This window comes from Mobula birostris, chromosome 12 (genome assembly GCF_030028105.1).
Source record: "Mobula birostris isolate sMobBir1 chromosome 12, sMobBir1.hap1, whole genome shotgun sequence".
In the NCBI taxonomy this organism is placed as follows: Eukaryota; Metazoa; Chordata; class Chondrichthyes; order Myliobatiformes; family Myliobatidae; genus Mobula; species Mobula birostris.
The window spans coordinates 67830059-67851963 of NC_092381.1; the positions used below are offsets into that span (position 1 = coordinate 67830059).

Genomic DNA, 21905 nt, shown 5'->3' on the forward strand with positions numbered 1-21905 from the left:
TGTGTGTCTATGCTCCCTTTAACTTGGAAAATGCCTTTACCAGACCAATATTTTGGTTAAGTATTGGGCATAATGAACATGCAACACTTGGCATGACAGTTACCCAATAACGTGGAAAATGCTGCAGTTACTAACTGCTCACAAAAAACAGGGCGACTTCAAACCTGCTAATTACTCCTATTCAATCTTCTCTCATTTACTCGCAAAGTGCTGGAAGCAAACAACGCTTAGTCACCAACAATGTGCCCACCGAAGGCAGGTTTGGGCTCCACTAGTGCATCTCAGTTCCAGATCTCACTGCAGTCTTAATCTAAGGCAAGGACCTCGAGACAAATTCCAAAGGTCAGCTCAGAGTGACTACCTTTAACAGCAGGCACCATTTCACCAAGTGTGACATCAAGGAGCACAGCAAACCTTTGAATAAAAACTATACAATAATCAGCACCATGCTGTACAGAAAGGAAAATGGACACTATTGTGGGAATAGTCTGTGAGCCAGTCGGGTTGGTTGGTACTATCTGAGGGGAATAATGCTCATAGTGATTTTTGGCAAGGTATATTTCTCTAGGGTTAGAAAATATGTGATAGCATTGCATCAGTGGTAGCTTTACGTGTGCCATCATGCATTTTATAACACTACCCTAAAATAAGCATTTCTGAAAAATGGCCAGTATAAAGTACAACATATATATTCAAGCTAGTGGTATTTTGTCATCAGTGATCATTAACATTGAAATTTGTCACAATGATAGCTGAGTTCAAGCACTTTTCATCAAATGTTATAAAATTCTACATTGAAAACTATGTCATTGGTGGCACTCACAGTACAGTTCCCAATTTCAGTAAAGTGAATCATTCCGTTTTTAGAAAAATATTTGTCTGTTGTTTATTTTGGAAATGTCAATAAAAACCATAGGACACATATTACCACATGGATTTGTAGAGAATTTATTCAGGAACTCAAATAAGTAATCACTTTTTGTATATATTCCACATTAACATTAGTACAGCAGAAAATTACCCCACCCCCCAAAAGGTAAAAAACCTCATTTGGAGAGATTTCTGGAGTTTTATCAATGTCATGATATTTTCCATATTGTTGTATCAAATCAAAACAATCTTAAGCTTTTGTCATAGCATATAGAATTACTGTACAATAATTCAAACGTGGGGTTCCACACGGCCATAACCTAGGATCCATTTGGTTATAAAATGAATATATTTAATCTAAGGCTGCTTTCCATACTCTCATAACCTATTAATTATCATAATAATTTTCCACGTCTTCCACATCTTCATCTGAACTTTCCACACTCTCTGAGGTGGATGCCTGGTTCTCACAGTCTGCCAGTCTACACATGTCAGTACACCTGAGGCTATTTGCAACACACATATATCTTCGGAGTGAACATTTTTCTGGACAGTTACAGGCCAGTAGATCCAGGCCGGCATCGGGTGCTGGTCTTTGTTCACTGTGGCTTCAATAGCTTGGTCCACAGGGATCTGCCCAAAGGGGTTGTTACCTGACAGCTGCACTGAGAATTGGCCTGTCTTGAAGGCCTCATACACAGAAGGATTCTTCTCTGGGAGGTTCATCATCTGAGCAAAGTAAGGGGACAGGTACCTGGCATAATTCATCTTATCATAGGAAAAGCACCATGGGATCATGGTTCTTATAGCATGGAGGTGCAACTCCCAGTCCCCCTCACGAGAGGTGTGCAGAAGCCCAAGTACCCGTTCTCTTCCATGCTAATGTATGATATCCAGAATGCGAATCGCTCTCCATTGTTGTGACGGAGGTGTTCCAGAACGTCTGTCTACAGGGTTATCAGCTCAGCTAAGAGTGGACTTTGCAGCAGATTGTTCAACTTCTGTTGGTTCAAGTCATTGGCCATGTCGTTCACATGGTCTAAGAATGATTTGATCATCCCATTCCTCTCTGGAACGTTGTCCTCAACCCACGGAGTGAACTCTGCCCATGCGAGTCTCATCAGTGCTTCATAGATGTACTTGTGGACCCTGACAGCATGACTGTAGTGTTTACCATCAAGGACTCCATTGATGGACCCCTCTGTGACAATTCCAGCCTCTATGCATACGTCCTTTAGACCAGCATCCCGAAATCACTTTCCTAGGATGGCTAAGGCATTACATATGGTATGGAATGTCCCCATCCTGAGAAGAATGTTGGAGAAGCGCTCTTTGTGCTTCCAGGCAATTTCAGTGGCTTTTGCATAGAGCGCTTGATCCATGACTGCCACAATTGTTTCTAGATGAAGTTCCTTCCTGATTAGCTCTGATTGGTTCAGGACTTCAGACACTGTGGTCAACTCTGTGGCTGGTGAATTGATGGTTGGCAGATACCCAACAATATCTTGTGAGAGTGGTTCTTGGTCCCTGGTGTTGATATTAAAACCAGTCCAGCTTGGGATTGTCTAATTCTCTGGATCTGTTTGTCTTGCAAGTGTCCACACCAGGTTCTTCTTGCAGGCAAGAAGAGCAGCTTTCTTGATTTCCTGGACACAGTGTTCCCTGGTGGGGAAAGGCTGTGGGCCCACATGTGCACCTGCTACATACACTTCCAGTTCTTGGTCCTCAATGGTGACTGATCTCTGCTTCAGTTTCTCAATGTGTGGAAGCTCAGCTCTTGGCAGATGTGGTCCATAGACATTGGCCTGTACCACTATGCCATTGATTCTATGTGATGTACCCTTTCCAGTGAGGGTTTCCTCAAGTCTATCGATATTGTCCCATGCAAGACTGGTGAAGACGTGAGGCTTGATGGAGGCTGGAAATATATCTCCCTGATTGGAGGCTGTTGCTATCTTTTGGGGACACAAAGCAGTGTCATTCTCTTCAAGTTGGGAGTAAGACACCCCATGCCCAAGCCTGTTCAGTGTTTGGATGAGCTCAGTGTTACCCGTCAGTGTTTTTACTGCATAAGGAAGTAGAAGGTGCTTTGGTGGTTTATGTTGACCACATGTCACAGCATATATTATGTCCTGACTAAATGACTGAACCAGAGCAGTGACCCTCTGTGTTTGAGTCTTGGTGTCAGGATTTCCAGTGAGCAATCCAACAAGAAGCCGCTCTAGTTGATCCGGTATGGAGGTATGAGAACTGTCTTTCACATCAGATGGATGGAATGGTCAGAGAGTCACAGTCATCTCCTGTCTTATGATTGATCTGATATGTGATGATCTATGATCTTGTCGAAATTGGTTGCCTTGGCCCTCCAAACTTTGAGTTCCCTCTGTAGAGTTTGATTTTCCAAGACAACGTCCCTTAATGAGACACTTTCAGGAACCATTAACAATTTTCCTTTGTCATCTGGAAATATATTTACTGAATTGCCCAGCTCCGATTCCAGTTTCCTACGAATGTGCTTCCTTGTAGAACCTTGCAGGAGTGTAACTCCACCAGGTAGCATGAAAGATTTGAGTTTCATGACCAAAGAAGTGACTTGTACAATCATCTTTTTAGTTATGATATCAGTTCTGATATACACAGAAAGCTGCCACTGCTGCAATGCTATCACATATTTTCTAGCACTAGGGGTATATACCTTGCCAAAAATCACTATAAGAGTTATTCCTCCCAGATGGTACTGGTGGCCCAAATTTGGGGTCCTGGCTCACGGACTAGAAGTCAGTCATGTTATTTCAGGAATTCCTCAAGATAGTAATTACAGCCTTAAAAATTCCAGTTGCTTCATGAAAGACCTTCCTTCTGTCATAAATTCACATGTTCGCTATCTAGTGCACAGTTTTCTATTGTATTTCTATCTCCTCAGCAAATGATTAGCCAATACTATCATTCTGTACAAATGAGACAACATTCAGTCATGGGATCATAGCATTCCTGGTGTAGAAGTGTATCACAAATATTACTTCAGTGCTATCTATTCTTGCCATTCAAGGCTTTCCCATCAATACAAAATTGAGATGGGCAATAAATGCTGGCCCAGATCCTGAAAAATGAATAATTATAAAATGTAAAGAAGCCCAAAGAAATTAGGCAGGAATTCCCATCACAGTGGATAAACTACATTCTTGTATGGATCCCTTGAGTTCAGACTGGGAGATAGAATGAAGTTGCAATTAGGTTGTAACTTAGGCAAGAAGCTACTATTTGGCTAAATACAGAATAATTTCAAATATCGTATTTCCAAGATCTTATATCAATAATGAATATACAATCAATTCTCGGAACATAGAACCCCCTTACGTCTTTCGTGGCTGTTCATTTAAAATATTTCAACTTTGCTTTAACAATGCCACTTCTGAGAAGGTTAATCTCAGGTAATTGATTGGAAACCTTTTGAAATGCATCAAAACAAAGACCAAAGACATCTCTAACAATATGCCATAATTTAATTTTAGACAACCTATTATTAGTAGCATGTCCCCCAATGCAATCAAGTTTGAGATTTTTTTTTGGAGGCAAATAGCTGAGGTTGAGAATTGCTGATATTCCATCAATCATACCAGGGCACCTACAATGTGAATGAACAGGAAAGAAATGGTGAACCTCCTAAACCAATCAGAATATCATGAATCAAGAACAGGATGTAAACCGAAGACAGGGAAGAGAGAACTACTGGATGTTTGAGATGAATCATACATTTGTCTCACACCTGTTAATAGCAACTTTCTACTGGATATAAATATCAACAAGCCCCTTTGAAAATAGTTGGCTAGCCATTCACAATACTTGGAATGGCTTTTATTCACCCATAAATTGAGCCAAAATAAATAGCTGCTTTCCAAAGTGCATCTCAGTTTTTGTATCAGTCACTAAATGATGTGATCAATTGAATGGAATCGTCTTGAATTGGGTGATGTTAAATGTTGCCCATAATGTGAAAGTTCTTCCTTGTTGATCTGAGTTGTTCCAGGCTGCAGCAGTGGGGTCTAGAATAATAAAGAAGTGGGGACACCCATGCCCACCAAAATAAATTATCACGCAGCTTTGATACCTCATATCGGCCCAACCAAAGCTTTGTTGGCCATTAAAATGACAAGGAAATTTAAATATTGCTGAATATCCTTGGCATTCAAAAACAGTTCAAAAATATAAAATATAAAATGTAAAATGTAAAAATAAGAATAAACTAAAATCTAAAAGCTGTTCAAAACTCAATTTACATTTACTACAATTAAACTATTATTAACCATATAACCATATAACAATTACAGCACGGAAACAGACCATCTCGGCCCTTCTAATCCGTGCCGAACTCTTACTCTTACCTAGTCCCACCAAGTAAAAGTAAAAACAGTAACAATTTCAATATGCTAACAAAGTAATTAACTTTTGGACTTGCAGCTCCATTATCCCTTTTGAAATAAATTGTGGTTTGACACAGAATAAACCTCATTAAGATGGAGCTGTGGCATTGGGCTGTTACACGGTCCTAATGTCCTAATGCCCAGTGGCTACAGGGCCTGATACACTTCCCTTTGCATTTGCTAGACTAAGCTCCAATGTATCTCTCAGCATATACATTGGCATGCACTGAACAGGAATGTTTCTTGTGGGCATCCCTTTATACTAGAAGGCTAACGAGGCTTGGCAGAGCAAAATGTGTTTTCCACTATAGCATTCCAGAATCACATGGCGCTGCTGGATCTAAATAGTTGGTTTATCCTTATCCATAGATATGAATAAATTCTTTATTTTCTCTATGGATATACAGTAGCTAAACACAAAACAGCACCATCTTAATTACAATCTTCTTACTCTCTTATCTATAAGCTTTCTGCTGCCGTTCTGCTGTTCTATCAACACTTAATAAAACAATTATGAAGCAACAAGTTTTATGCCTCGTCCCTGACTTCTAAAAGAACCTCAGATTAAAACACCAAAATTCATCAGTGCTTGTGTCTGAATGTTTCCCTGGGAACAGACCATAGATCACAGGGTCACCTGTCATGCACTGCTTGAGCTGAACCTCTGGAAGGACAACTGCACCCTTTTGTAGGCCTCACTGGGAAATAAACGGTGCATGAAAAGATAGACAACCATCTCATCCGCAGTGCAGGCATCCCGAAGTTAGCAGTCAGTGAGACTGCAGTCCCAACTGTGCACAAAGGATCAGACGGGAAGGGCCCCTCTCACTACCAGCCAAGCAAGGGCTTGGGGTTTGCATGTCAGTTCCTGCAAAGAGGCATAGAACCTGGCCACCATCTTCTTCTCCAACACGGTCTGGTGGGCTTGTGGTCAAAGGGGATTTTCCACAGGCATTTTTCATCAAAGGCAGGCGGTGCAGTAAAATCCAACTGAATGGAATGTTGCACAACAACAAAACCAGGGTCATCCTTTGTAACTCCAGCACATTGCCTCTGAAACAATTCACATGATAGCATTGTTTAAGGAGGAAACATGAGTGGTACTGATGCATTGTAAGATAAAGTACTGAAAGGATGTACAATGAATGTAAGAACAATTCATATCCCAATTGTATTTACAGTATATATTATGAAAAAAGTTAATATTTTGGAAGAAATGGATCTCACGAGAACCCAGTGGTAGAATGTACTGAAACACAGAGTGCCAGCAAATGGTCAGTTAGTTAAGGGCTTGAGTAATGGTCCTAAAATTGCAGTCTTTCAAGCTGACATATAGTAGCAGCTCACATTCAGAAGTAACAGCATTTGCGAGAAAAAAGCAAGTGTAAAGAAATCCATTTAAAAAATATCAACTTATAATTCACTCTCAACATAACAGAGACTAATAACACTTACTATTCTGAAGCAGAAATAGTACCACAGTAAATGCACATGCACGATAAACAGGAAATGCGGGAGTGAGAACATAGAACAGTACACCACAGGTACAGGCATCAGCCTATTACGTTGAATCGAATTGACTTCATTACTTACATCCTTCACATACATGAGGAGTAAAAATCTTTACGTTACTCCTCCATCTAAATGTGCAATGTGCAATAGTAATTTGTAATAGATAGTATGTACATCAGGACAGTCAATATAACATAGAAATACAATTGTATCAGCATGAATTAATCTGGTGGCCTGGTGGAAGAAGCTGTCCCGGAGCCTGTTGGTCCTGGCTTTTATGCTGCGGTACCGTTTCCCGGATGGTAGCAGCTGGAACAGTTTGTGGTTGGGATGACTCGGGTCCCTGATGATTCTTCGGGCCTTTCTTACACACTTGTCTTTGTAAATATCCTGAATCACGGGAAGTTCACATCTGCAGATGTGCTGGGCTGTCCGCACCACTTTCTGCAGAGTCCTGCGATTAAGGGAGGTAGAGTTCCCATACCAGGCAGTGATGCAGCCAGTCAGGATGCTCTCAATCGTGCCCCTGTAGAAAGTTCTTGGGATTTGGGGGCCTATACCAAACTTCCTCAACCATCTGAGGTGAAAGAGGTGCTGTTGTGCTTTTCTCACCACACAGCTGGTGTGTACAAACCACACGAGATCCTTGTTGATGTATATGCCGAGGAACTTAAAGCCGTTCACCCTCTCAACCCTAGATCTATTGATGCTGAACTAATTAAGCTAATGTCTGAACATGGTCTACATCCTTCCATTCTCTGCAGTTTCATGTGCCTATTTAAGAGTCACTTAATTGCCTCTATTGTATCCATGTCCGCCACCACTCCATTCAGCATATTCCAGGCACACACTGCTCTCTGCATGAAAAAAAACTTGCCCCACACATGTCCTTTGAATGGTCTACCTCTCATCTTAAATAACTATCTATACCTCTCAACTTCATTTAACTTCAAAAGTTACTGTTGAATTGCAGAGTACAGCATCGGCTTTGTATAATCCTCTTGATGTCACGAAGCTGCAATCTGCACTGTACATTCAGACTAAACCCAAAGTTGTACATTACAATTTAACAACATTTCAGTGATATCATAAGTAATAAACAAAGCCTTTCCAATTTTTGTATTGATAAATTACAATTGACAGAGATAATTTCACCCCCTTAGTATTTTAATTATCAAAGATTTTATAGATTTCTCAATATAATTCACAAGAAGCTATCAGGCAGGTCCAACAAATAGTTCAGAAGGCAACAGCATTTTGGCATTCCCTGTGAAGAGGTTGCAGTTAAAAAAAGGGGGGTTTTGTTGCAATTGTATAGATTGTTAGTGAGGCCTTACCTGCAAATATGGATAAAGTTTTGTTCCCCATATCTAACAACATATGCAGTAATATTTGAGGCAATACAAGGGAGATTCATCAAGCTAATTACTGGGATGAGAGGGTTGGCCTGCCAGAAGAAACTAAATAGGTTTGGCCAATATTTATTAGAGTTTAACAGTGTCATGGTGCGGTCCGTGAAGTCCACATTCCGGTTCACGGTCTGGTCCATTGACCCTTGCTCCAGGTTTTCCGGTCTACCCTGTTTCTGTTCCTGAGGAGCACTAATTGAGGCAGCTGATTCTCATTGGGTCTGGCTGCACAAATATCTCCAGGGACCAGGGCGTGGCTGCTGGATTGTTCTTGTCCTTACTCCTTGTATCCCTTCCCCTGCCTTCTGTTTCCTCGCCTGAAGCCTTGCCTTGTCTTGCTGGTAACTCTCGCCTTACCTGAAGTTCTTGTCCTGCCTTGCATTGCCTGAAGCCTTGCCTTGTCTTGCCGGTAACTCTCGCCTCGTCTCACCTGAAGTCTTGTCTTGGAGCCACCTTGTACCTAGCCGTCTTGCCGTTACCCTGCAGTTGGTTCTGTCCCTTCAAGTCTCTTGCCTCCATCGGGTAAGTCAGGCCAGATTGCTGTTACCCTGCAGTGGGTCCTGTCCCTTCCTGTCCCTTGCCTCCATCGGGTAAGTCAGGCCAGATTGCCATTACCCTGCAGTTGGTTCTGTCCCTTCCTGTCCCTTGCCTCCATCGGGTAGAGTACCGCACCCTGCCCAGGAGTACCGCACCCTGCCTAGGAGGAGCTTCAAGACCACAAGTCTCTAGCCTCGCCTTGCCTCGAGTCTCTAGCTGAGTCTCACCTTGAGTCTCTAGCCGAGCCTCGCCCCAAGCCAAGCTTCGAGATCTCAAGCCTCAAGCCTCTAGTCTCAAGCCTCGCCTCAAGTCTCTGGTCTCCAACCTCGCCTCAAGTCTCGTCCTACCTGCCAGCCTAGTCACGTCCTTGCCTAGTTCTGGGATCCGAGCCAGTGGCAAGACCCAGATTCTGGGTCCTTGTCCAGTCTCTGGCTTGGAGTCCAAGCCCGGGCTCCAAGCTCTCTTGTCCAGTCCTGTTCTGGGTTCCTGTTTTTGTGTCCATGTCCTAGCCCTCACCCTGTATCCTAGTCCTGTCCCTAGTACTTCAGTGTCTATGTCTTGCACTTGGGTCCGTTCTCAGCCACTACCTTATGACAAACAGAGCCTTATTCAAGCATACAAGGTCCTAAGGGAGATTGACAAGGTAGGTGTTAATATGGTTTCTCTTCTCCCATGGCAGGGAGGGCTTGAAGAGCTTGATGGCCAACACCTGCTCTTATTTTCATGCTAAAAATGTTAAGTTCTGAATTTTTTAAATTAATGTTTTTGCCCTTAATCCATTCTTTCTTTTCCTTTTAATGTATATAATATAGCATCAAATTCAGCCACACTAACACCCTTCTTTGTCTTTGTGTAGTTGATGTCACAATACTTTAATCAAATTTACTCTATGGACTTCACAACGCTTGTCCTGTTAACATAGAACAGTACAGCACAGAGAGACGCCCTTCGCCCACAATGTTGAGCGGAACCAGCTAAATAGTAAATTTAAAAAGAACCTCAAAAACTAAAAAGAACGAATGTTCACTCAGGTTTCCCTGGACCACGTGCCCCACAAAAAAAAACACTATGCAATACCAAAAACCTAAAACTGTTGGGTGAAATCTAACCATTATCACACTCCAGTACATGTATTGTGCTTCTACAGTTTGTTATCCTCCAGTAATTCCTTAGATAATTTGAGGTTTATTTATTGCAACTCATAGCAATAGTTAAAACTTAAAACTACAGCATATTTGTTTTGTAAAGATTTTAAATAAATAGATATGATTCTTATGAATTTGACTCAATGTCTCAATTTTTTTATGCCTCAGGGCATGTTCAGTGGTTCAGCATTCTTCTTCGAGTAAGACCACTGAGGTAAAATGATAACTTAATATGAAGAGCCTTCCTTGATGTCATTTTGACTTATTTAGAATGTCATAATCAGTGCAACTCTGTGCAAGAAAAAATCTATTACAAATCATCTGTTACAAAGGTAAAGCTACAGTCGCAAATATGTAGGTAACATTGTTGTAACTTACCTGCAGGGTACTTCCATCATCGGAAACCGTGAGGCCTGGCTTCTTGAACAGTGGCTTTCCATCTTTCAGCCAGTTGAGCATTGGAGGAGGGATTGCATTGCTTTGACACTTCAGCACAACACCTTGGTTGATGGCAACTGAGACATTTTGCTCCTCTCCCATGATATTTGGGGGAACTGCAATAAAAAAAAGGTTCATAGTACTCTCTGAGATGGATTTGTATCCTTGCTACGTTCTACAGTAATTAATTTATACATAACTTTAACATGGAATTCATTTATATTATGTTCACTGAAACACTGTTAAAAGCATACAAAATCAGGTATAGAATCCAGCTAAAGTTCAATACATCACATGTTGGAGGGCTGAATTGTGTACTTAATATTTCAGTAATATTTGAGTAATCTTGTAAATATGCTGTTGATTAAGCATTTTTTGTTTGCTTAAATAATTAATTATGAGTTTTATGTATAAATATATGCATTGCACACATCATCACGCTACTATGTAATATGCGCGCGCCTCGCTTAAACATGAAGTTAGACCTGCATTTCGGACTCCCATGCCTTCCTCTGAATTAATTTAATGTTTTGAAACATTGGTGATGAGGAATTTTAAAAAATAAACTTGAGCCACCTGCCAACTTGAAATGCAGCGATACGTTTGAACTAAAAAAAAATGCAGCGAGGAATGTTAAGTTTAAAAACAAAACAACGCAGTATGTGTTCTTTGGAAGGGAAGTCATGATTGAGTTAAAAAAGGTAGTAAATGGAGGAATTCACAAGTTCATACAGGTGATAATAATCATTAACAAAAAACAGAAATGGCTGGCTATGTTGGGAAAAAATTACATTTGGTTACACAAAAGATAGCTGAAATATGTATTCTGAGATAATTCAAGAATATTTTGAAACAAATGAAATAGACAATGAGAAACAAGTACCAATTTTGCTAAGTTCATTAGGTTTAAAGGCATACTACTTTGCTTCAAAGTTTAACTGCTTCAATCAGACCAGCAGAAATGAGATTTGCTGATATTGTCAAAGTAATGCAGAACATTTAGAACCAAAGCCATTGTTGATTGCAGAACAGTTTTGGTTTATAAGCCAAATCAAAAAGAAGGGGAGTTCACTTCAGCGTAGGTGGCTGAATTAAAGAGATTGTCAGTTCAGTAATGGGCTTAATGATGCACTGAGAGATAGTTTAGCTTGTGGAATCTTAAAAGAAAGCATTCAGAAATAGCTCCTAACTGAAACACAACTTACATTTAAAAGAGCAGTTGAAATTGTTGTTTCAATGGAAACCGCAGAGATGCAATTGAGTTGCAGTCAAGAATGAAAGTGAGCGTGAACAAAAATGCACCAACTAAACAGAAACCAGCCTGCCTAAGCAAATTGTATTATCTTTGTGGCAGGGGCTCAATTACACCAAACAAATGCAGATTTAAAGGTGAAACTTGCAGCAAATGCAACAAAGCTGGACACATACAGAGAGCACGTTGGGCAGATGACAAAAAATGGACTGCTCAGGGAACAGAAGAAGCTAAAAAGTCAAGTTGCAGTTTGAAAAAGAGCACTAATCTGCATGCTGTTCATGAAAAATCAGATAATGATGACAGTCTTCACCATTATTTTGGGAGATTTTAACCAGGCCAGCTTGAAAAAGTCACTAAATAATTACCATCAACAAATCACTCGTAGTACCAGAGGAAACAACACACTGCACCACTACAGCTTGAAGATCCCTGCTGCACCCAACGACCCTGTGATCTCTGTCTCAGAGGCCAATGCCAGGCTGTCTTTAAGAAGGGTGAACCCTCACAAGGTGGCAGGCCCTGATGGAGTACCTGGTAAGGCAGTGAAAACTTGTGCCAACCAACTGGAAGGGGTATTCAAGGACATTTTCAACTCTCACTGTTCAGAAGTTCCCACCTGTTTCAAAAAGTCAGCAATTATACCAGTGCCTAAGAAGAGAAGTGTGAGCTGCCTTAATGACTATTGCCCACTAGCACTCACATCTACGATAATGAAATGCTTTAGATGGTTGGTCATGACTAAAATCAAGTCCTGCCTCAGCAAGGACCTGGACTCACTGCAATGTCTATCACCACAATAAGTCTACGGTGTACACAATCTCAGTGGCTCTGCAGATGGCCTCGGATCATCTGGACAATACAAACACCCATGTCAGGATGCTGTTCTTTGACTATATTCAGCATTTAACACCATCATCCCTACAGTCTTAATCAATAAGCTACAGAACCTGGGCTCCTGTACCTCCCTCTGCAAGTGGATCCTTGACTTCCTAACTGGAAAACCACAACCTGTGTGGATTCGTGATAATATCTCCTCCTCATTGACAATCAACACTGGTATACCTCAGGGGTGTGTGCTTAACCCACTGCTCTACTCCCTCTACACCCATGACTGTGTGGCTAGAAATAGCTCAAATACCACCTACAAATTTGCTGATGGTACAACTATTGTTGGTAGAAACTCAGATGGAGATGAGAGGACATACAGGAGTGAGATATACCAGCTAGATGAGTGGTGTTGCAGCAACAACCTTGAACTCAATGTCAGTAAGATGAAAAAGCTGATTGTGCACTTCAGGAAGGGTGAGATGAGAGAACATGAACCAGTCCCAATGAGGGATCAGAAGTGGAAAGAGTGAGCAATTTCACATTCCTGGGTGTCAAGATCTCAGAGGATCTACCTGGTCCCAACATATCAATGCAGCTATAAAGAAGGCAAGACAGTGGCTATATTTCACTAGGAGTTTGAGCAGATTTAGTTAGTTATCTGACTAACTCTCAAAAATTTCTATAGATGATGTACCATAGAGAGTATTCTGACAGGCTGCATCACTGCCTGGTATGGGGATGCTACTGCACAGGACCAAAAGAAGCTACAGAACTTTGTAAAATTAGTCAGCTGCATCTTGGATACTAGCCTCTATATTATCCCAGATATCTTCAAGGAGAGGTGCCACCGAAAGGCGATGTCCATTATTAAGGACCCCTATCACCTAGGGCATGCCCTTTTCTCATTGTTACCTTTGGGAAGGAGGTACAGAAGCCTAAAGGCACACACTCAGCAATTCGGGAATCACATCTTCCCCTCTGCATACGATTCGGGAATAGCATCTTCCCCTCTGCATAAATGGACATCAAACCCATGAACGTCAGAACATAAGAAATAGGAGCAGGAATAGGTTATCTGGCTTGTCAAACCTGCTCCACCAGTAAATAAGATCATGACTGATTTGGCCATGGACTCATCTCTACTTACCTGCCTTTTCCCAATAACACTTAATTCCCCTACTAAGCAAAAATCTATCCAACCTTGTCTTAATTATATTTACTGAGGTAGCCTCCACTGCTTCATTGGGCAGAGAATTCCACAGATTCTTTTCCTTTTAAATATTTTTATTAATTATTATTGAAAATCAACAACAGAGAAAAATACATCAAAATAATCAAGATAACATATCCATATGTGGAGTAAGAGTTAAACTATCAACCAGGCTAAACAGTATATCAATAATAATCAAAAAACAAAGTATTAAAGCTTTTTTTTTATGGAAAAAAGGAAAGAAAGAAAAAAAAGAACACCTACTAACTAAAACAGAGAAAACCCCTAATAACTAAAAAAAGGGAAAAAAAAACATTTGGAGCACGAACCCGGAGCTATGCGCCATACAAGCTTCCATTAAAAAAAAAGACATCAAACTGCCAACCAAATCCATATACCCAAGCATCAGAAAAGGACCATCTTTATTAACTCAAGTCAAATGATAATAACGGGCAAAAGAACCCCACCTTTTCTCGAAGTCAAATTTAGGATCAAAAGTTCGACTTCTAATTTTTTCCAAACTAAGACATAACATCACCTGAGAGAACCATTGTATCAAAGTGGGAGCAGAGGCATCTTTCCATTCTAGCCAATAATGTGACAAATGCAATTATGTATTGGTCAGATATAGAAATACCATGAATATGTTGAGGAATTATACCAAACAAAGCTGTCAATTTATTAGGTTGTAAATTGATTTTTAAAGCTTTAGAGATTGTAGAAAAAACAGATTTCCAAAACTGTTTCAATACAGAACACGACCAAAACGTATGTGTCAATGTAGCTCTCTCAGTTTTGCATCTATCACACTGACTATTTACATTAGGAAATATTTTAGACAATCTCTCCTTTGTCAAATAATAACGATGTACAATTTTAAATTGAATTAGAGAATGACTGGCACAAATCGAAGAAGAGTTAACCAGCTTCAAATTTCTCAACCAATCCTCTGTTATCATATTAAGTTCTCTTTCCGAATCTTGCTTAATCTTAAGTAAAGGATAATTATCCTGTTGTAATAGTAAATTATAAATTTTCCCAATAAAACCTTTCACTAAAGGGTTCATTTGTAAAATAATGTCTAACAGGTCAGAGTCTTGTATATATGGAAAATTACTTAAATATTCTTGTAAGAAATGGCTGAACTGAAGATATTGCAAAAAACGTGAATATGAGAGAGAGTATTTAGTTACTAATTTCTCAAAGGACATCAATCAACCTTCTTGAAACAAGTCCATAAAGGAAAAAAATCCTTTATTCCTCCAAAGAGAAAAGGTAGGATCACTAAGTGAAGGTTTAAATAAATAGTTTCGATAAATTAAACTAAAAATGTTAAATTTTTTAAGATTAAAAAACTTACGAAACTGGTACCAGATTCGTAATGATTGATTAATCATAGGATTTATATTTAGAATAGAAATTTTGGCTAATTGTACAGGTAAAGGAGCTCCTAATAACGAAGTTAAATGAAATTGTTTCACAGTTTTCAATTCCAAATCAACCCAAGATGTTTGTTCCTTTTTATCGGCCCAATATAACCAAGAACACGCATAACATATATTAACCGCCCAATAATACATTCTTAGATTAGGCAAAGTAAGACCTCCATCCTTTTTTAATTTTTGTAAATGACATTTTCCAATTCTTGGTCTTTTATTATTCCAAACAAAAGATGAAATAATAGAGTCAACCTGATCAAAAAACTTCTTAGTTAGAAAAACAGGAATGGTTTGAAATACATATAAAAACTTTGGTAAAATCATCATTTTAACTGCATGAATTCGATCTACTAACGAAAGTGTAAGTGGATTCCATCTAGAAAAAAATTGTTTCATAAAATCCACTAAGGGAACTAAATTAGCTCTATAAAGGTCTCCATAATTTTTAGTGATGATAATACCTAAATATTTAAAAGAATCCGTAATTTTTAGAGGAACGTCATCATATATAGAAGCAGAATCATTTAAAGGAAATAATTCACTTTTATGCAGGTTTAATTTATATCCTGAAAAACAATCCAAATTCATTTAATAATTTCAATAAGCTAGGAATAGATTTTTCGGGATTCGAAACATAAACCAAAAGATCATCGGCATAAAGGGACAGCTTATGAATAGTCCCATTTATAGAAATTCCTTGAATATTTTTAGCTTCACGAAGTGCAATAGCCAAGGGTTCCAACATCAAGTTAAATAACAGAGGACTTAACGGACATCCTTGTCTCGTACCCCAGGAAAGTTGGAAAAAGGGGGATCTACAGTTATTAGTGATAACAGTGGCAATAGGGCTTTATATATCAATCCAATCCATTTATTAAAATTAATACCAAAGCTAAATTTCTCTAAAGCTTTAAATAGATATTTCCATTCAACTCTATCAAATGCCTTTTCAGCATCTAGAGAAACAACACATTGGGGAGTCTTAGAGAGGGATGAGTATATAACATTTAACAATCTCCGAGTATTAGAAAAAGAATAAAGGCCTTTTATAAAACCTGTTTGATCCTGAGAAATAATTTTAGCTAGTATATTCTCCATCCGATTAGCCATTAATTTTGAAAGAATTTTGGCATCCACATTTAATAATGAAATAGGTCTATATGAAGCACAATCAGTAGGGTCTTTATCTTTCTTAAGAATTAAAGAAATAGAAGCTTCATTAAATGTGGAAGGTAACTCTCCTAACAGAAAAGAATCTTTAAGCACGTCCAACATATAAGGAGTAAGCAAATGTTCAAATTTTTTATAAAATCCTACAGTAAAACCATCCAATCCAGGAGCTTTACCAGATTGCATTGAAAGAATAGCTTTCTGAATTTCTCTTTCAGTAAAAGGAACATCAACAGATCTTCAACAGATATTCTAGGAAAATCAATCTTTTGTAAAAAGGCATACATATTAGAAGGGTCAGCTGAAAACTGAGATTTATCGAGTTCACTGTAAAGTCTTGAAAAATTTTATTAATCTCTTCATAATTACAAGCTAAACTACCATCTCCCTTATGAATTTTTAAAATTTGTCTTTTAGCTCTAACTGCTTTAAGTTGAGATGCTAATAGCTTGTTACTTTTATCTCCAAACATAAAAAATTGACTTTTTAATTTAAGCAAATTTCTTTCAATAGGATAAGTTAATAGTAAATTATATTGTGATTGAAGTTCAACCCTTTGTTTAAATAAATCAACATTAGGAAAAACTGCATAAGTATTATCCAAATCTTTAATCAGTTTGGAAATTTTATCTAACTCTATTTTTGTCTGTTTCTTGAGTTTAGCCAAATAAGATATTATCTGACCTCGCAAATATGCTTTGAGTGTATCCCATATAATAAATTTTGAGACATCTCCCGTACTATTAAAAAGAAAGAAATCTTTTGTCTGAATCTCTATAAATTTAACAAAGTCCGAACTTTGTAATAAATTTTCTGGAAAGCACCAAGGCAAGTTTACATTACTAACATCATTTAACTCAAAAGTTAAGCTTAAAGGCACATGGTCCGAGACTGCAATAGCATCATATTCACCTTTCTGGACTTCGGACAAAAATCAGAAATCAGCTACAAAATAATCAATTCTCGAATATTTATTATGAACATGTGAATAAAAAGAATAATCTCTGTCATTAGGATGTAAACTTCTCCAGATTTCTATCAAACCATAATCAATTAAAAAGGAATTATTAAGTGCTGCCGAACGACTCGGAAGCTGCTGATTGGTTGAACTTTTGTCAATCAAAGGGTTTAAACAACAGTTGAAGTCACCTCCCATCAGCACCATATATTCATTTAAGTCTGGTAATAAACCAAATACATTTTTAAAAAAAGAAGGATCATCTACATTAGGTCCACATAGATTAACCAGGACAATTTTTCTATTACAAATTGTTCCTTTAATAATTAAAAATCTACCATTATTATCTGAAACAATGTCTTCTTGAATAAATATTAGATTTAATAAAAAATAGATAGTCCCTTTGTTTTATTTTGACAAGTAGCATGGTATTGAAGGCCCTTCCATGTTTTAAAAAATCTATTTTGATCGCCCGTTCTGATATGCATTTCTTGAGCAAAAATTATATCGGGCTGGAATTGATTAATAACTTTAAATGTCTTCCTTCGCTTAATAGGGTGATTCCAGCCACGTACATTCCAACTAATAATGTTTATCTGTGTAAGTACCACTGGATATTATTCTTAAACACGACAATACACGCATACCGTCGCGTGCTAATCAAAGATGGTGGTGATGAATATAACCAACTAGAAAACGCGCATGCTCCAGAACTGCATAATGGAAAAAATACAAAAAGTGTGTGTGAAGAAAACCCCCCACAATAAACCCCAAAATACAAAAATACCCCAAACCTCCCACCATCCCCAAAGAAGGAAATCCGGCAAAAGAAAAAAAAAGCCGGAATGCATCCCCAAGAAAAGACCTAAGAACGGAATTCCGTGTGCCGCTCAATTTAAATAATGATTAAAAGTTTTTTCTCCCAATTCCCCCTCCCCCTTACAAAAAAAATACGTAACCTTAAGATAAGAAATCCCAGCAAAGAAAAAAAATGCTTATACTTAATTACTGAAAATAAGCTAAGGGAATGCGAAGACAGCCTCCAAAGACACCAAAACAATACTATTAACCCAAACAGTTTACTCTCTAAAGAGAGAAAAGCAGTGCCATTATTCGTTAATTTACTACCTTATTTAACAAAAAAAAATTAAGGCTAATTATCTATTACTAAACACTCCTTAATATAAGAAAAAAGTCTATATAAACTGTAAGCAAACTATCACTTAATTAATAAAGAAGAATAAAAATAGAAACAGATAATCAAACCAGTTCACAATCTATCCGCTGTATTAATTCACTCCGTATACTAAACAGTCTTCAAAAAAAAGTCATTCTTTAGTCAAACGAAGAAGATCACCTCTTCTTTAAGTAATCCATCGATCAAAAGATATCTTCAGCATACCGAAATCTTCAAAACCTGTTTTCTTTCAGAAAAGTATTCAGAAACTCTAATATCCTTCATACATCAGCCGATTCCACAATAGAATTGACAAAATCCGATGCCGCTTGGGGATCCAAGAAGACACGAGGGGCAGAATCTTCACGAAATAACTTTAGTCTCGCTGGATATCTCAAGGATGGAAAAAGTCTTTTTTCATGAGCGATCTTCATGACTGATATGAATTTGATCTGTTATTCCATAACTTCCCGTGGATAATCTTCATAAAAACAGATCTCGGAACTGTTAAATTTAAAAACTTTCTGCTTTCTTGCACATTTTATGATTTGGTCTTTAACTTTAAAGCGAAGAAAGTTGACTAAAATTGGTCGAGCTTTACCTGACGAAGTGAAGATTCTGTGAGCTCTTTCAATATCGGGAGGCTGAGATAGAATATCCGGAAACAGAGATTGAAACAGATTGGCAAAATAATCCAATAAATTCCCATTTTTCGGAGCCTTCCTGAAGACCCAGAATACGAATGTTATTCCGACAAGACTTTGCCTCTAAATCGACAATTTTGTGTTGAGCCTGTTCCAATCGGGTTGAAATATCCGCAGTCTGACGTTTCGATTCTTTAAACTCAGTATTCAAGGAAAGAATATTTTCCTCAATAGTCTGTAAGCTCTGTCGGAACGACTTCAACTCAGAAGTGTTATTGTCCATTTTGTTATCGAGACCCATCAACGCACGGTCCAAACGCTCAGCCCAGACAGGCGTATCTTCTGATTTTTCTTTTGAAGTTTTTCCCTTTCCATTGTTGGGTTCAAAATGCTGTTTTCCATTTCTTAAAGGATACGACATAATGACCACCATTTCCCTCCAAGATCCAAAAAATAAAAGTTGAATAATTCAAGGTTTAGACTGGGGAAAAGGAGGAATTAAAGGCAGCCACAAAATTTATGTGTTACTCCATTCAGCTACAGGTGGAAGTCCCTTCCACAGATTCACCACTCACTGGGAATAGCAGTTCCTCATTTCTGTCCTAAATCAACTCCTCAGAATCTGGAGGCTATGCTCCTAGTTGCAGTTCTGAACACTAGCTCACTTTTTAAAATATATATTATTTCTGTTTTTGCACTATTTATAATCTAATCTAATATATATCACCTACTGTAATTGATTTACTTACTTTTTTCTTTCTATATTATGTATTTTTTGTACTGTTGCCATAAAGTTAACAAATTGCACAACACGTGCTGGTGATAATAAATCTGATTCTGATTCTGAGTGACACCAGACTGACTAGCCTTGAGATTTAAATGTTAAAACTAACAATAGATAAGTAACATAGTTTACATCCAAAGTGAACAGCAAATTAATTAAATGAAATTGGACGCTGGTTCTGTTGTTTCAGTCATTCCACAAAATAAGTTTGAATGGCATTTCAAAGATACCAAACTGAAACCCTCAGATATTTTTCTAAGAACTTATACTGGAGGAAAGATCATACCTGTGAGAATAGCATTCGTAACTCTGAAATACAACAACCAACAAGCCAGATTGAGCTTGTATTTGGTAAAAGCAGAAGGACCAGCACTGGAAACAACAGGAATTCTGCAGATGCTGGAAATTCAAGCAACACACATCAAAGTTGCTGGTGAACGCAGCAGGCTAGGCAGCATCTGTAGGAAGAGGTGCAGTCGACGTTTCAGGCCGAGACCCTTCAGCAGGACTAACTGAAGGAAGAGTGAGTAAGGGATGTGAAAGTTGGAGGGGGAGGGGGAGACCAGCACTGGGATTGGTTGAGACAACTATAATTTAATTGGAGACCCATCCACCATTTGCGTGCCACATACCTTACAATAAAGTCAACTGAAAGCAAATTAAAAAAAGTACTGGATGATGCCACGCTTGTCTCTATGCTGAACACCATGAACCGTCACCTAACAGAGTACAAACAGGTATTGGTGCGACATCTGTGTCTCTGGTTGCAAAGCATATTAGACCAAGGATGGGCTGTACTGTTCAGAGAAATCATGAAAGACAAAAGCAGTGGACTAACTACAACAGCTTTTGTAGGCAACATATCTGAGGAAGATTCTTATGTTAACCAGGCAGTTACTTGTGAAATGTGTCTTGGTTTTAGCTGGAGGAGAGGTCAATGTGCTTCAAGTGTAAGCATTCAGCTTTTGTGAGTATAAAGAACCAGGATCTACTCTGAGTCCAGTGGATTCCGGTTAATTGGGCCGTCAACTAATTGGGACAGCAGTTACATTTGGGAAACTCTTCATTAGTGGGCAGAGATGTTAATCCTTTTATGAAATATGCACTTGGATTGGCTTCTAGTTTTAAACATTTGATGTTTAGGAGCTGGGCGGATACGGTGAGGTGGAAGAACAGAACAAGAGTTTCTGAGAGAACAGAAAATTCAGACAATTTTTGTGCAACAGAAAACTGAATTTTACAATTGTTGCCTGACGTGCAAAGTGTTTTAAACATATTTTTTCTATTTTGCAAAAGATTCGGATATTGTTTGATTCCGCACGTTACATTTTGTAACTCCAAATCATTAGATTAATTAAAAGAAAGATATTGTTGCTGAGAAATGAGAGTACGTTAGTTCATATTTACTTTCAGCGAGGCACGTGCACATCACGTGATAACATATGAAGTCAGTTTTCAGGTCAATAAACCTTACTGAAGACTTGCAGATTTAAAAAAATATAAATATTTGTTTTGCTTTCACATGAATATAACATTAAAGTCACATTCTTTTCGCGCTACATAACTCTAAGGTGAACTTGAATAACACAATCTTAATCCAAACACTATAATTGTAAAATAAAACTAACACAGTCTATTTTCTTTGAATTTAAGTTACGTAGTTTGAAACTGTAGATTTAAAAGTCATGTTAATTACTTCATATTCTAATATGGTGGGTGATTTTGCTGGCTTTTGAACTTGCAACAGTAGTGATTATTCAACCTGACATATTGGACTGGATTATCTTGTCACATGGAAGCAGCCAATATTCAGTTCCTAGACGAAGGTGGCCAGATCACAGAAACTGATGTGACTGCTCCTCCTTTCAACTGCCAGACCATTGGTGAACCTGATCCCTCAGCTGGCTTGATTTCCTGGCCTGTGAATTGGCTGACAGCCTCTACTTTCAGTTCTACCAAGATTTTTCAGCTGACTGCAGTCACTGAGTAGCAAGAGGCTTCAGAATGAAGTGACTGTGGAAAGGAATGGGTAATGGAGCACTGGGATTGGTTGCATGGGGAATGGTAGTGGGTGTATAGAGGGATTGGAGAGGGGTAATGAGTGGGGG

The 21905-nt window shown here is 38.5% G+C and overlaps 1 protein-coding gene across 2 annotated transcripts in view; it reads right to left on the reverse strand.

Moving 5' to 3' along the window:
* The window catches only part of hmcn1 (hemicentin 1), a 514861-nt gene that overhangs the window by 172228 nt on the left and 320728 nt on the right, over positions 1 to 21905 (reverse strand). For both annotated transcript variants that reach the window (XM_072273998.1, XM_072273996.1), the window contains exon 41: positions 10273 to 10448. In XM_072273998.1, coding sequence (XP_072130099.1) covers positions 10273 to 10448 — 176 coding nt within the window. The remainder of the gene's footprint in view (positions 1 to 10272; positions 10449 to 21905) is intronic.